The sequence below is a fragment of the Phyllobates terribilis genome, unplaced genomic scaffold, assembly GCF_046119375.1.
Source record: "Phyllobates terribilis strain yellow unplaced genomic scaffold, ASM4611937v1 Scaffold_3__8_contigs__length_932513732, whole genome shotgun sequence".
Taxonomy (NCBI): domain Eukaryota; kingdom Metazoa; phylum Chordata; class Amphibia; order Anura; family Dendrobatidae; genus Phyllobates; species Phyllobates terribilis.
In genome coordinates this window covers 584415217-584429367 of record NW_027362763.1, presented here as the reverse complement: position 1 = coordinate 584429367, position 14151 = coordinate 584415217, and the positions used below count along the sequence as shown (strand labels likewise).

Below are 14151 nucleotides of genomic sequence, written 5' to 3'. Positions count from 1 at the left end.
GCTGCTGCAGCCCGGCCATGTGTCCCTTTGTTTAAGAAACTATAACTCAACACTGAGTTCTGGGAATACGATATCTCTCAGAGATAAACCAATCCGATTTTTGGGAACCTGGGATAATGGGGAATATCACCCTAGCTCTCAGCACACTCCAGCGCCTACAGATGAGCAGATAACTGGCACAGCCTTGCAGGGGCCCCTAGTACAACGGTGTTTGTTATCCACGCGTAGCAGGGGCCCAGTGGGATCCGATGACACCAGAACTGGCTCCCTAGGACCGTCCAGTAAGGACGTATGGCCCATTTTAGTTTTGGGAGTTTCTTCGCTAAGAGAGACCAGGGGAGGAGATTTGGGTGCAGCCTAGAGGCAGGAGTGGGAGTGATCCAGAGGGGTTAAGAACTCTAGCAGCCCTGGCTCCATTGTCTTTTTCCTGAGGAGGTTGTGACGTCAAGTCATGTGGGAAAAGTCCTGCAACAACAAAGAGAAGGCCCATAAACTTCCCATGTGGCAGCTCTTCCTCCGAAAGCCAGGCCTTTCCATATAACCGGTAACTGACGCGTCATAACTGCTTTATATCTTTTGTACCCCGGCTATTGTATTTGTAACTCTGACCACTGTGTGTGTATAACCCTTATGTATATAGTGTATTGTTTCCCCTTAAGGCGATTAAATATATAATTTAACCTTGGGCTGTTCTTTTACTTTGATCCATGAGTCTGTTGTTCGGTCCAACGAACACGCTACCTGGCGGGTTTCTAGCCCGATATAAGTCCATTATATCAAATAAAACTGGTGGCAGCTCTCCCAGCCCGAACAGGCTCTGCTTGACTGGAGCTAGTGAAAGAGCCTCTCAGCCTGTCAGGGGTGTGAGCAAGTGTGGTACCATGTCAGTGACTAAATGGGCCTCCTCTTCTCACCCCCTGGTGCTTTCCTGTACCCGTGTGGACAGGGAGAGTCTCTGCAGAACTGTACCAATCTGACCTTACACGTCCTCGAGGGGGGTGCAGAACGTCACGTAGGTGCAGAGGGCAGGTCCGTATCATGTGCTCTGTCTAGCGTAATTGTGACATCAGGCGGGTGGCGGATCCATCACAAGTGGTGGCAACAGCAAGATTCTGTGGGGTCTCCCTGTTGCCATTTCATCACACTGAGTAAATAAAAAGCACAGTGGGCATGTGATTTCAATCAATACCATCCACTTTGTTGGAATTGTAATGACCAAAAACTACTACACTACTTGCAATGCTAAGCTGTAAACTTCTTAACTCAAGATGGACATTTTTTTGTTTTGGAGAAAAGTATATTCAAGCTTAAATGCATTTTTTTTTTTAATAATTTTTGGATATCCAAATTATAATATAATTTTCTTTAATTACAGGACATGGAAGTCAGTCCACAAGAATTGCAGTATGTTTTGAATTCAGTTCTGAGAAGAAGTAAGTTCTAACATGTTACCTGTTAAATTCAAAATACTTTTGATAGGTTCACAGCACAGGCAAGTGAGTAACATTGCCAGAGTTATTTTATATATTTCCACCAAATTAAAAGTTGGCCCCAGGATTTAGGGCTGTTTACACAACTAATTTTTGTCTGAGTGAGCAAAGGTAATAAAACGTTGCACTCGCCATATCCTTGTTTAAAATTCTTTATTCCAAATCTCAGAGTAATCATGTGGTGTGCAGGGGGAGATATGCGGGGAAGTTCAGGATGATGGCCGTTTTGCATTTCCACAACACTTCTATGGGTCCAGGTGAACGTTAACGTGAAATTACTACTTGTATGGGCAGTATCATAGTACATGTCAAGAACATTGATTCAACAAAAGTAAGAATACATAAAAACATTCTAAAAATGCAGACAAATCAATTCTATCATTTAGACTTAAAGGGCCTTGCGATGCTGTATCGAGAATCCGTCTTGCCTCTCTTTTTAACCATAATTTGTTATGATCTCCACCTCGTGGAGGATGTCCGACTTTTTCTAAATCTGCAAACCACAGTCTAGTGAGGTCAGCATTATGACATTCTTGTAGACGTTTAATCAATTTAGGGGAACCTTTACCTGTAACAATGGAACGATAATGTTCTCAAAAACGTATGAATATTGGTCTTAATATTTTGCCTAGGTAATAAAAGTTACATGGACAAAAATAACAAAACTACATATTTACTTCTACAGGAATTAAATTCTCTTATTCTGCATGTAACAGTGTAGATGGCAAAAAGAACAACCGCCACATCTGATATTCCCCATTTTTTTCCATCCAATTATTGCTATTAGAGGGCATTCTATTGTGTACTAAAATATCCCCTATATTACAACCTCTTCTATAGGACAGGATTGGTTTCCGAATGGCTAACTCATGTAGATGTCACTTTCATTTAAATGCCAGTTTCTCTTTATGGCCGCATGTATGATATTTTCCATGGGATTTTGTTTGAAAGTAAAAATGAACCTAAGATTATCGCTCTCTTATTATACCTCATTTTTCCCTTCTTTCATTATTTTTCTTTGTTATTAATAATTTTTTCTGAGTTTTGGATTTTGCTTTATTAAGGGCTTCATCTAATAGCTTTGGGGGATAACCTCTTTTTAAATACCTATTTTTTAATTTGTCTGCTTGTGTTTGAAATGTTAAGTCATTGTTGCTAATTTTCCTTAGTCTTAGAAACTAACTATATGGTCGGCTATGTTTAGTATGTTGTTGATGACCACTGTCAAAATGGAGGAGAGTATTTGCAGAGGCCGGCTTTCTTTGTGTTTCAGTGGCTATCATGCCTTCCTAAATGCTTATCTTGGCATCTAAAAATTCTAGTGAATCACCTCCAAACGTTGAAGTGAATTTCATGTTATCAGAACTTTCCTCATTTAAATATTTTACAAAATCGTCAAATTGCTCTTTAGTACCTGCCCATACAATAAATACATTATCCATGTAGCAAAGGTATGCACGGATGTATCTAAAGTAGGGGTTGGATCAGGTGGAAATATATTTATTTTCAAAATGTACTAAAAAAAATTAGCAAAAATGCATGCTACAGGTGTCCTCATTATGGTTCTTGTTTGTTTAAGGTACAATTTATCTACAAATTTAAAGGCGTTTTGTGATAGGACAAAGTCTAAAGATGGATCTAATAGCATCAATGCCTAATTTTTGTGAAATATGGGTGTATAAATTTTCCACGTCTGTAGGTCAGGGACAAATTTCATTGCCAATCTATATAATTTAAATCTCTTAAAAATTCTCCTGCATCCTTTATATATGATGGTATACCTATCAATAAAGATCTTTAAAAGCCAATTCAGATATTTTGAGAAAGGTTCTGTCACTGACCCTATTCCTGATACTATGGAGCATTCTGGGGGGGTTAGTTAAAGATTTATGAATTTTATTCATGCAAAACCAATGAGTTTTTGCGGGTACTGTGAGAGGAGCTTTTTGGCTCCTTTTTAAGATAGCATTCCCTTTTTAACTTGTGTACTCAAAAAAGTAAGTAACACATTTTTGAATTTATAAGTTGGCTCTTGAGACTGAGTAGTGTATGTGACAGAATCAGATAGTTGTCTCATCGCTTCTGTTAGATAATATGTGACATGCAGAAGTAGTGCTGTTGCTTCAAAAGCATTCAGCAACTAGAGGGATTAACACAGTCACAGGAGACAGGGAGTGTTTAGCAGAGCCCCAGGGGGATTGTGGGGAACTTGTTTATTAGTCTGGCTGGAGCCGAAGAGAAAGGTGGTGTGTGATCTGTATCTCACAGAAGGCAAGTGAACAGAATTCAGGTCAGGAGGGAAGCTAAACATGGAACAGATAGAATTCCTGAACTAACAGTGCAGAATATTTTTGGGCAGAAAGATAAGGACTGGAAGGAATAGTGTCACAGGGATCATCTCCCTCATCAAACCCCCCCCATCTCCATGCAGGATAAAGAATGCTGTGCACCATTGTGTCCTTTTGAAGGAAAAACCTGTGATTGTGTTTGCATAGAAGTGTGCTGCAAAGAGATCTAATCTGTGTTGAATTATGCTACTGAAGAGACTGACATTACTGTGCCTGCTTTAATAGACTGTACTTTGTTGAAGTCTGTTGCTTCAAAGAGTAAAATGGTACTGGCCATACTTGTTTAAACTCCACTGTTCAACTGTTAATGAAGACTCTTGTCAGATGTGTCTAGTCAGCAATTGAATCTATCGTGTGCCTGAGAGAAGCTGCAGCCTGTGGTCACCCTGGGTAATGGTTCCTGCAGGAGTCCAACGAATTCATGAAACCCGTCTCGCCCTATCTGAACCTAGCGGCGTGCATGTAACAAATACTCCTTTGATTGCTATTTGATTATTATTATTTGATAATAACACCATGTTCCCGCCTTTGTCGTGCCCTGCACATAATCGTATCCTTCCATACTTTAATCTCGTTTAACACTGTCAGTTCCCTTGAACTCAGGTTTTGCGATGGCGCTCTGTAAATCAAGGCTTCTACATCTTTTATTACCCTGTCCTGCAATAAATCTATTATGTTCCCTGGGTTAATTTGGGGCATAAATGATGATTCAATAACTCATGTGAATGGAGAATACCCTATAATAGTAATAATTGAATAATTGGATGGAAAAAAAATGGGCAAAAAAAGGGAAGTTCAGATGTGGCGGTTGTTCTTTTTGCCATGTACACTTGGTGAATAATCCCATCAAAATAAGTCCTGTTACAGACAGAATAAGAGAATTTAATTCCTGTAGAACTAAATATGCAGTTTACCTTTATTTTTTGTCAATGTAAATTTTATTACATAGAAAAAAACAATAAGACCATTATTCGTACATTTTTGAGAACATTATCGTTGCATTGTTACAGGTAAAGGTTCCCCTAAATTGATGAAATATCTACAAGACTGTCATAATGCTGACCCCACTACACTGTAGATTGAAGGTTAAAAAAAGCCGGACACCCTCCACAAGGTGGAGATCATAACAAATTATTGTTAAAAAGAGATGGATTCTCGATCCAGCAGCGCAAGGCCCATTAGGTCTAAATGATTGAATTGATTTGTTTGTATTTTTATATATTCTTACTATGTTGAAAAAAGTTTTTTCTTGACGTGTACTATGATACCGCTCATAAAAAAAAAAGTCGTTTCATGTTAACCTTCACCTGGACCCATAGAAGCGTTGTGGAAACACGAACCGGCCATCGTCCTGAACTTCCCCTCAAATCCCCCCTGCACACCGCATGAAGACCCCGTAATTTGGAATAAAGAATTTTAAACAAGGATACGGTGAGTGCCACGTTTCATTACCTTTGCTCAGACTAGCTTACATACAGCAGAGCACCACCTGATTACTAGCTGACCAAGCTCACAGCATTGTTAAGGAAGCAAAGTGTGTAATTGTTTGGTGCCATTTATCTTCATTCTGACAACTAATTGTTGGTGTTAGTTCTGTTTCACTACAACAGAAACAATTTATCTCCCACCAGAGGTTGCCATGGTTTATTATTGCATTATTTTCATAGATGAGAATAAATCTAGGGATTTATTCAGATTTTGTAGGACAACAGACTGAACTAAATGGACCTTTAACCCCTTCCCAACATTTAATGAACAAATATGTCATAGTAGGAAATAAGTTCCAACAAAATAAAATACAGTTACATCATGGTGATCATTCAGGCACAGGAGCAGTGCTTGCATGATTTCCCCTAAGCAGCTTAACTGACAGCTGAGCTCATGTAGCAACAGCCAGAGTCCATGCCAGAACTGGTCCTGGCTGTTTAGCCTGATCACAAAATATAGAGAAAGGTGAAACGGAAGGGGACCCGTATTGCACTTTATCACCTCTATGAGGTGATTATGGGGTGCTATGGTTGCAATAGCAACCCACCCATAGCCAAGCAAAGGCCTCTAGTTATGGCAGGACCCAATAGGCCACTGTAGCTGGTAAACACAATGTTTAACAGGTCATGTGTCATTGTTAAAGGGATTTTGTACCTCCCAAGCCACCTATGCAGGTATGTAGGGATCTTATCCCTTATAAAATCATACTTATAGTATTAAATTTAGTGGTTTAGTTAGCATAAAAAAATATTTATTTCATATGCAAGACTTTATTAATAATAAGCCGGCAGCAGAGAGGAGCCGCTATACACAGTGTGTAGGAGGACTAGCGCCGCCCTCGCACATGACATCACTGGTCTCTGCAGGGAATAGCGACACTGCTCTTCTGCCGGTTTATTGCTAATCAGCTAAGCAGACAGAAGACCGGACGCGGCGCTCATCGCACAGGGCGCTGTGGGAGACACTGCACAAAGGACACTCGGGTACAGAGCTCAGATAGCACAGCCCCTGAAATGAGCATCACTGATTACGCTTTGTTTCAGCGAGGGGGTAGGGGCTGTGACAATGACCACAGCCTCTGCCCCCTGCTCTGATGACCCTTTAAGTATCCCAGCATGTGCTGGGGATACGCAAAGGCATCGTAATCAGACAGTTAACGTATTCTGCTGTTATGTCACTTCACTTTTATATACTCCTCACCTATTCCATGTGTGTGTTCAATTTTCCTTGTGTGTTTTTTTTTCAGCAAAGAATATAAAATTTAAAGAGATGAGCATTCTGTCATGCCACAACATAATTTCTCTTATGGATGTATCCTTTATAATTATTTTATCATAAGTATTCTTTCTCTCTCATATTATTCTTCATTACAAAGCTGCAGTCATTTCTCTTCTGGCTAAACTTTAATAACCCCTTCGCAACCTTGGGTTTTGTCGTTTTTGCTTTTTTGTTTTTTGCTCCCCTTGTTCCCAGAGCCATAGCGTCTTTATTTTTTGGACAATATGGCCGTGTGAGGGCTTATTTTTTGCGGGACAAGTTGTACTTTTCAACGCCATTACTAGTTTTACCATATCGTGTACGGGAAAAAGGGAAAAAAATTCCAAGTGCGGTAAAATTGCAAAAAAGTGCAATACCACAGATGTTTTTTATTTATTTTTTTAACCACGTTCACTGAACGCTAAAACTGACCTGCCCTTCTTATTCTCCAGGTCATTACGAGATCGTAGACACCAAACATGTATAGGTTCTTTTATATTTAAGTGGTGAAAAAAAATTCCAAAATTTGGTAAAAAACCTAAAAAAAAATAGCGCCATTTTCCGAGACCTGTAGCGTCTCCATTTTTCGTGATCCGGGGCTAGGTGAGGGCTTATTTTTTGCGTGCCGGGCTGACGTTTTTATTGAGAACATTTTGGGGTAGATCCGATGTTTTGATCGCCCGTTATTGCATTTTATTGCAATTTTGCGGCGACCAAAAAACGTAATTCTGGCGTTTAGAATTTTTTTTCTCGTTACACCGTTTACCGATCGGATTAATTCTTTTTTTATATTGATAGATGGGGCGATTCTGAACGCGGCGATATCAAATATGTGTATGTGTTGTTTTTTTTTTTTTAGATTTTATTTTGAATGGGGCGAAAGGGGGGTGATTTAAACTTTTATATTTTTTTATTTTTTTTATATTTTTAAAAACATTTTTTTTTCTCTTACTGCATGCTTCAATAGTCTCCATAGGAGACTAGAAGCAGCAGTTGTCTGATCGTCTCTGCTACATACAGGGGACGAGCAGATCCCCTGCATGCAGCAGAAATGGTCCTGTGCTATGAGCGCCGACCACTAGGTGGCGCTCATAGCGACGAGATCATGACAACCACAGGCGTCTGCTGCAGACCCTGGGTTGTCATGCCCACCCATCGGTGACCCGCGATCACGTGACGGGGTCGCCGATGGGCGGGGCTTATGACGCGCAACCCGGAAGCGCGCGTTAAATGCCGCTGTCGGAGATTGACAGCGGCATTTAACATGTTAACAGCCGCGGGTAGATCGCGATTCCACCCGCGGCTGTTGCGGGCACATGTCAGCTGTAAGAATCAGCTGACATGTGCTCGGTTCAGTGAGGGCTCAGCGCAGCAGCCCTCACTGAACGGGGGGGTACGCAAATGTGCGTACTAATACGGCAAGGGTTGGAAAGGGGTTAAAATAAAGAGGCTTGTAGAGATAAGCGAGCGCTAAAATGCTCAGATGCTCGTTACTCTTACCGAGCAATTTCTAATGTTCAGGTGCTTGTTTCGAGTAACAAGCAAACAGTAATAAAGGGAGTTAATGGGAAATCAGAGCATTTTTCTGACAGACCCTACAAGGAGGTCTGGGGAGCAAGGGAAAATGTTCAAATGGATGGGAAAAGTGCTGAATTGAAGAACAGCATGATGGAGGCGCCTGAAAGCATCTCTGACTCTGATCGCTGCTGAGAACAATGGTGTCACACCTTAACTCCACTTTAGGGACTGACAAAACATTCCAAATCAACGAGAAATTGCAGTTTACAGGAAAAAAAATGTTAAACATTTTTTCCTGTATAATGACTTGAATATAAGGCAAAATTTTAAAAGGATTTAACAAAAAACTATAATTTAAGTAAACCAAAACTGAATTTTTTATTTAAAAAAAAAGAAATTTCAGTGTAATCTATGAAGGAAGCAAGAACTGCCAAAAATTAGGGACTCAGAGGGACTCGGACAAACCCTGTATTAGACATAAAGGAGGGCCTCATACACATTCTGTTTAGATTTTCATGTAGTGGTATTCCTAGGCTCATAAAAGCTATGCACGAAGTGCAAATCCTGCCTACAATTAAAAATATGGTCATCCATACAGCCTTGAAGGCACCAACTGTACTGCCTGTTAGCACCACGTCGGATCCCTGCTCTGACAGGCAGGGTCTCCGGCGTGTCACTTCACTCACTCGCGCTGCGGTCGGTGCTTCCCTTCCCCATGCTCTGCCTGCTTCCAGCAAGGCCTCCAGCCAAGTCCTTAGGGTACGCGTGCGCGCGCTCCCGCCCTCTGAAAGGGTCAGCGCATGCACTTGCTATTACCTCCCCAGCCAATGGCTGTGGGACATTACGTATATATTGCTTCCTCCCCACTGGGGAGGTGCCTGAGCAACCTTCCTGTTCCATAGTCTAAGTTGTATCAGGTTGGGTACCAGTCCTTGCTGCACTCTTGTGCAGAGCCTGCCTGCCTGCTGCACTCTTGTGCAGATTCTGCGTGCTGCACTCTGGTGCAGATTCTGCCTGCTGCACTCTGGTGCAGATTCTGCCTGCTGCACTCTGGTGCAGATTCTGCCTGCTGCACTCTGGTGCAGAGCCTGCCTGCTGCACTCTGGTGCAGAGCCTGCCTGCTGCACTCTGGTGCAGAGCCTGCCCGCTGCACTCTGTTACAAACACTGCCTGCTGCACTCTGATACAAACTCTGCCTGCTGCACCATCCAGTCTGTCCTACTGAGTCCAGCTGCTGCACGTCCATTGGTCTGTCCTGGAGTGGCACCTAGCGTTCATCGGGAGCCAAGTCTAACCTCACCATCAGAGGCTCTAGTGAACAGTCCGGTGCTCGCTTAATCACGCCCCTCCAGTCTCTCTGCGGTCCATGGCACAGTGGTTCCACAAACCACGTCAGTGACAGTTTGCCCAGGCCATGGACCCCGCTGGATCCCGGATCCCGCCTGTTCAGACCATGTACCAAGAGCTCTGCTGACAGAAAAGCATGCAGGAGAAGTTGTGGATGCAGTTGGAGGCCTTAAACATCTCTACAGAGTTTCCTCATGTTCAAGCAGCCGTGTCTTCTCCGGAAACTTCTCAGTCTGTTTGCTTAGTTCGAGCTTCAGGTCCCCAACTTGCAGCTCCACCACGCTTTGACGGCAATCTGAAGCTCTGCTGCGGGTTCATCAATCAGTGCCGGGCCGGATACATTTTGAACTTCTTCCTCATCACTTCTCGTCGGACCGAGCAAAGGTAGCATTCCTTATGTCGCACCTTGGAGATGAGGCCCTGGCGTGGTTTAACCCATTATAGGAGAGAGAGGACCCGATCATCTCTGCTCTTCTCTGTTTACATCAGTCCAACTCATCTGTAGGACAATATGCAGTACGCTTCTGTACTCTGGTGTCTGAACTCGGATGGAATAATGAAGCTTTGGTGGTAACATTCTGGGAGGGGCTTTCCAGAAACATTAAGGATGAGCTAGCTAGTCGAGACCTACCAACTACCTTCAACGACCTGATCTCCCTCGCCATCCGTATAGACTTCCGTTTCCAAGAGCGTGCCCGTGAGTTGGCACGTGAAAGAGGCTCCGTCCTTTCAAAGACCGCTTGTTCCTCCGCCCTCCCCTGTCGAGGCCGCACCGGAACTCATGCAGGTCGACCGTTTTGCCCTCACCAGTCAGCAACAGAGGGATTGCCGTGCTAAAGGCCAGTGCCTGTATTGTGGAGACATGGGCTTCTTCATTCGCACCTGTCTGGTGAAGCCGGAAAACTCCAGCATCTAGGGTCGGTAGGAGAGGCCTCCCTAGACGTAAAAGACACCTCTCTACCCCTGACTCTTACTGTGGCCGTGACAACCGGTGAATCCCAGTTTATTGAGACAGCGTATTTGGATTCTGAGGCAGAAGGAAATTTTATCCTCCAGGCTGTAGTGGATTGCTTCCATATCCCAGTTCGTCCTCTCCAAAACCCTCTGGCTATAACATCTGTCGATGGAAGAACTCTTCGTGTGATGGTTCGTTTGGCTACTCAGCCGCTTGAGGTCCGTATTGGGATGCTTCATACTGAGAAGATAGTCTTCTATGTTCTTTCCCACATATCTCACGCCTTTCTCTTAGGCCTACCATGGCTACGACAGAACGAACCTGTGTTGGACTGGAGGACTGGAGAGGTGCTCCGCTGGGGACATTCCCGTCATGAGAATTGTCTGGCTCCAGTACGTCCGGCTAAGGCCCCGTCTTCTCCAGCATCACTGCCCGGTTTGCCGCCTGCCTATTGGTCCTTTGCCGATGTATTCGACAAAAAGGAAGCAGAGACTTTGCCGCCTCACAAGCCATATGACTGCCCTATCGAATTGATTCCCGGATCTACAACCCCTAGATGCCGAATTTACCCTCTGTTCCCAGCTGAGACTCAAGCAATGTCGGACTACATTCAGGAGAATTTGGCCAGGGGGTTCATTCAGAAGTCCTCCTCTCCTGCTGGGGCCGGGTTTTTCTTTGTTAAAAAGAAAGACCCATCCTGTATAGATTATCGGGGTCTCAACCAGATCACAGTGAAAAATAAATACCCTATCCCACTGATACCTTAGTTGTTTAACCGATTAAGGGGTGCCAGGATCTTCACCAAATTAGATGTAAGAGGCGCCTACAATCTAATCCACATTCGCCGGGGAGACGAGTGGAAGACGGCCTTCAACACAAGGGACGGACATTATGAATACCGAGTGATGCCCTTCGGTCTCAGTAGTGCACTGGCAGTTTTTCAAGAGTTCGTTAATGATATCTTTCCAGACCTGCTTTATTTCTGCGTTGTTGTGTATCTGGACGATATTTTGGTATTTTCCCCGGATCTGGCCTCCCACAGACTAGTAGTTCGGCAAGTTCTTCAGTGTCTTAGGGAGAATCTACTCTACGCCAAGTATGAGAAATGCGCTTTTGAACAGTCCACCCTTCCCTTCTTGGGTTACATTATCTCAGATACCGGACTCGAGATGGATCCTGAGAAAGTCTCTTCCATCCTTAAATGGCTGCTGCCCGTTGGAGTCAAAGCAATACAGAAATTCCTTGGCTTTGCTAACTATTATCGATAATTCATTCCTCACTTCTCCACTCTGACCGCTCCTATCTCTGCCATGACCCGAAATGGAGCTGATCCAAGAACTGGTCCTCTGAGGCTGAAAAAGCCTTCCGCTCTCTTAAACGGTCCTTCTCCACCACTCCCGTTCTGCATCGTCCCGATTTGAACGAACAGTTCTTCCTAGAGGTGGACGCATCCTCCTTAGGGGCTGGAGCTGTGCTCACTCAGAAATCTTCCTCAGGTCGCCGAGTGTCCTGCAGTTTCTTCTCTAAGGCCTACTCCACTCCAGATTGTAACTACTCCATCGGTGACCGGGAGTTACTCGCCATTAAGATGGCTTTGGAAGAGTGGCGATACCTGCTGGAGGGCGCAGTCTATCCAGTGGTCATCTACACAGACCATAAGAAACTGGCGTACCTCCAGTCCGCCCAGAGACTTAATCCACGCCAGGCCAGGTGGTCTTTGTTTTTGCCCGCTTTAAATTTTTATTACATTTCAGGTCCGATGACAAGAATGTCAGAGCTGATGCCCTCTCTCGCTCATTTCTGTCCGGGGACTAAGAGGATATCCTCAATTTACCATCGAACTGTCCAAGATGGTTACTGTCGCTCCAGTCAGCCTGTCGCGAATTTCCCCAGGAAAAACCCTTGTGGCTGAGTCCGAGAAGGAGCGAGTTTTGTCTTGGGGCCACTCGTCCAAGGTGGCTGGTCACGCGGGACAAAGGAAGACGGTACTATTGATTTCTCGCCACTACTGGTGGCCATCCATGAGGAGTGAGATCTATGCTTAAGTGACTGCCTGTCCAATTTGTGCCAGAAATAAAGACCCCAGACGACTTCCCACCGGTTCTCTCCAGCCGTTACCTGTACCATCTGGTCCATGGCAGCACATAGCAATGGACTTCATTACAGATTTGCCAGTATCCGAGGGTTGCACCGTCATCTGGGTAGTCGTGGATCGCTTCTCCAAAATGGCGCATTTTACCCCGTCTGCTCTTCCGTCTGCTCCTGAACTGGCTGACAGCTTCATCAAACATATTTTCCGCCTGTACGGATTTCCTCTTCACATTGTGTCCGCAGTTCACTTCCAGATTCTGGCGAGCTCTCTGTAAACATCCGGATATCGTCTTGGACTTCTCCTTGGCCTATTACCCTCAGTCCAATGGATAAGTGGAGCGTGTCAACCAGGTCCTGGGCAGTTGCCCACGTCGTCAATGCCCACCACAATGATTGGGTGAAATTACTTCCCTGGGCTGAGATCTCGTACAACAATCACATTTTTGAAGCCTCGGGAGAGTCTCCTTTCTACATTGTGCTCGGTCAGCAACCCGAGGTTCCCCTCCCGGTGACTGTTCCTTCTGATGTTCCTGCAGCAGATGTCCTCTCCAAGGATTTTGTAAAGTTGTGGGAGGACACCAAAGCCACTCTAGAAGCTTCCTCTTCCCGTATGAAGAGATATGCAGACAAGGGGCGCCTGGACCCTCCGTGCTTCCGTCCTGGCGACAAAGTATGGCTCTCGTCCAGGCACGTCCGGCTGAAGGTTCCCTCTTACAAGTTGGGTCCTCATTTTATCGGGCCTTTCGAAGTTCTGAAGTGGATCAACGAGGTCTCCTATAAACTGAAGTTGCCTCCTTCATTACGGATTCCGAATTCTTTCCATATATCTCTGCTGAAGCCGGTCAACCTGAGCCCCTTCTTCAAGGATCCCAGTACCACGCCCGTGCCATCCGCCTCAGATGATGTTTTTGAGGTGGAGAACATATTGGCCATGAAGAAGGTGAGAGGCAAGACCACCTTCCTTGTCGACTGGAAGGGATTTGGTCCCGAAGAGAGATCCTGGGAGCCTAAGGAGAACATTCACGCTCCGATTCTCCTCCGGAACTTCCTCGATGGCCTGAAGAGGAGGGGGCATAAAGGGGGGCGGTACCGTTAGCACCACACCCGATCCCTGCTCTGACAGGCAGGGTCTCCGGCGTGTTACTTCATTCACCTGCGCTGCGGTCGTTGCTTCCCTTCCCCATGCTCTGCCTGCTTCCAGCAGGGCCTCCAGCCAAGTCCTTAGGGCACGTGCGTGTGTGCTCCCGCCCTCTTAAAGGGTCAGCGCGTGCACTTGCTATTTCCAATGGCTGAGGGACATAATGTATATATTGCTTCCTCCCCACTAGGGAGGTGCATGAGCAACCTTCCTGTTCTGTAGTCTAAGTTGTGTAAGGTTGCGTACCAGTCCCTGCTGCACTCTGGTGCAGATCCTGCCTGCTGCACTCTGGTGCAGATCCTGCCTGCTGCACTCTGGTGCAGATCCTGCCTGCTGCACTCTGGTGCAGATCCTGCCTGCTGCACTCTGGTGCAGATCCTGCCTGCTGCACTCTGGTGCAGATCCTGCCTGCTGCACTCTGGTGGTGTGTAAAAGTCGGGTTTAAGGCATGCTTTGTTAATTGTTATCAGAGCAAGCCTGTCAACACTTTCTGTTGACAAGTGAAAGTGCCTGTCTGTT

The 14151-nt window shown here is 44.9% G+C and overlaps 1 protein-coding gene across 1 annotated transcript in view; it reads left to right on the top strand.

Moving 5' to 3' along the window:
• CAPN9 (calpain 9) overlaps positions 1-14151 on the top strand; it is a 475752-nt gene that overhangs the window by 363597 nt on the left and 98004 nt on the right. Inside the window, exons 14-15 of the mRNA XM_073671460.1 lie at positions 1376-1433; positions 6573-6637. Of these exons, the coding sequence (XP_073527561.1) occupies positions 1376-1433; positions 6573-6637 (123 nt within the window). The remainder of the gene's footprint in view (positions 1-1375; positions 1434-6572; positions 6638-14151) is intronic.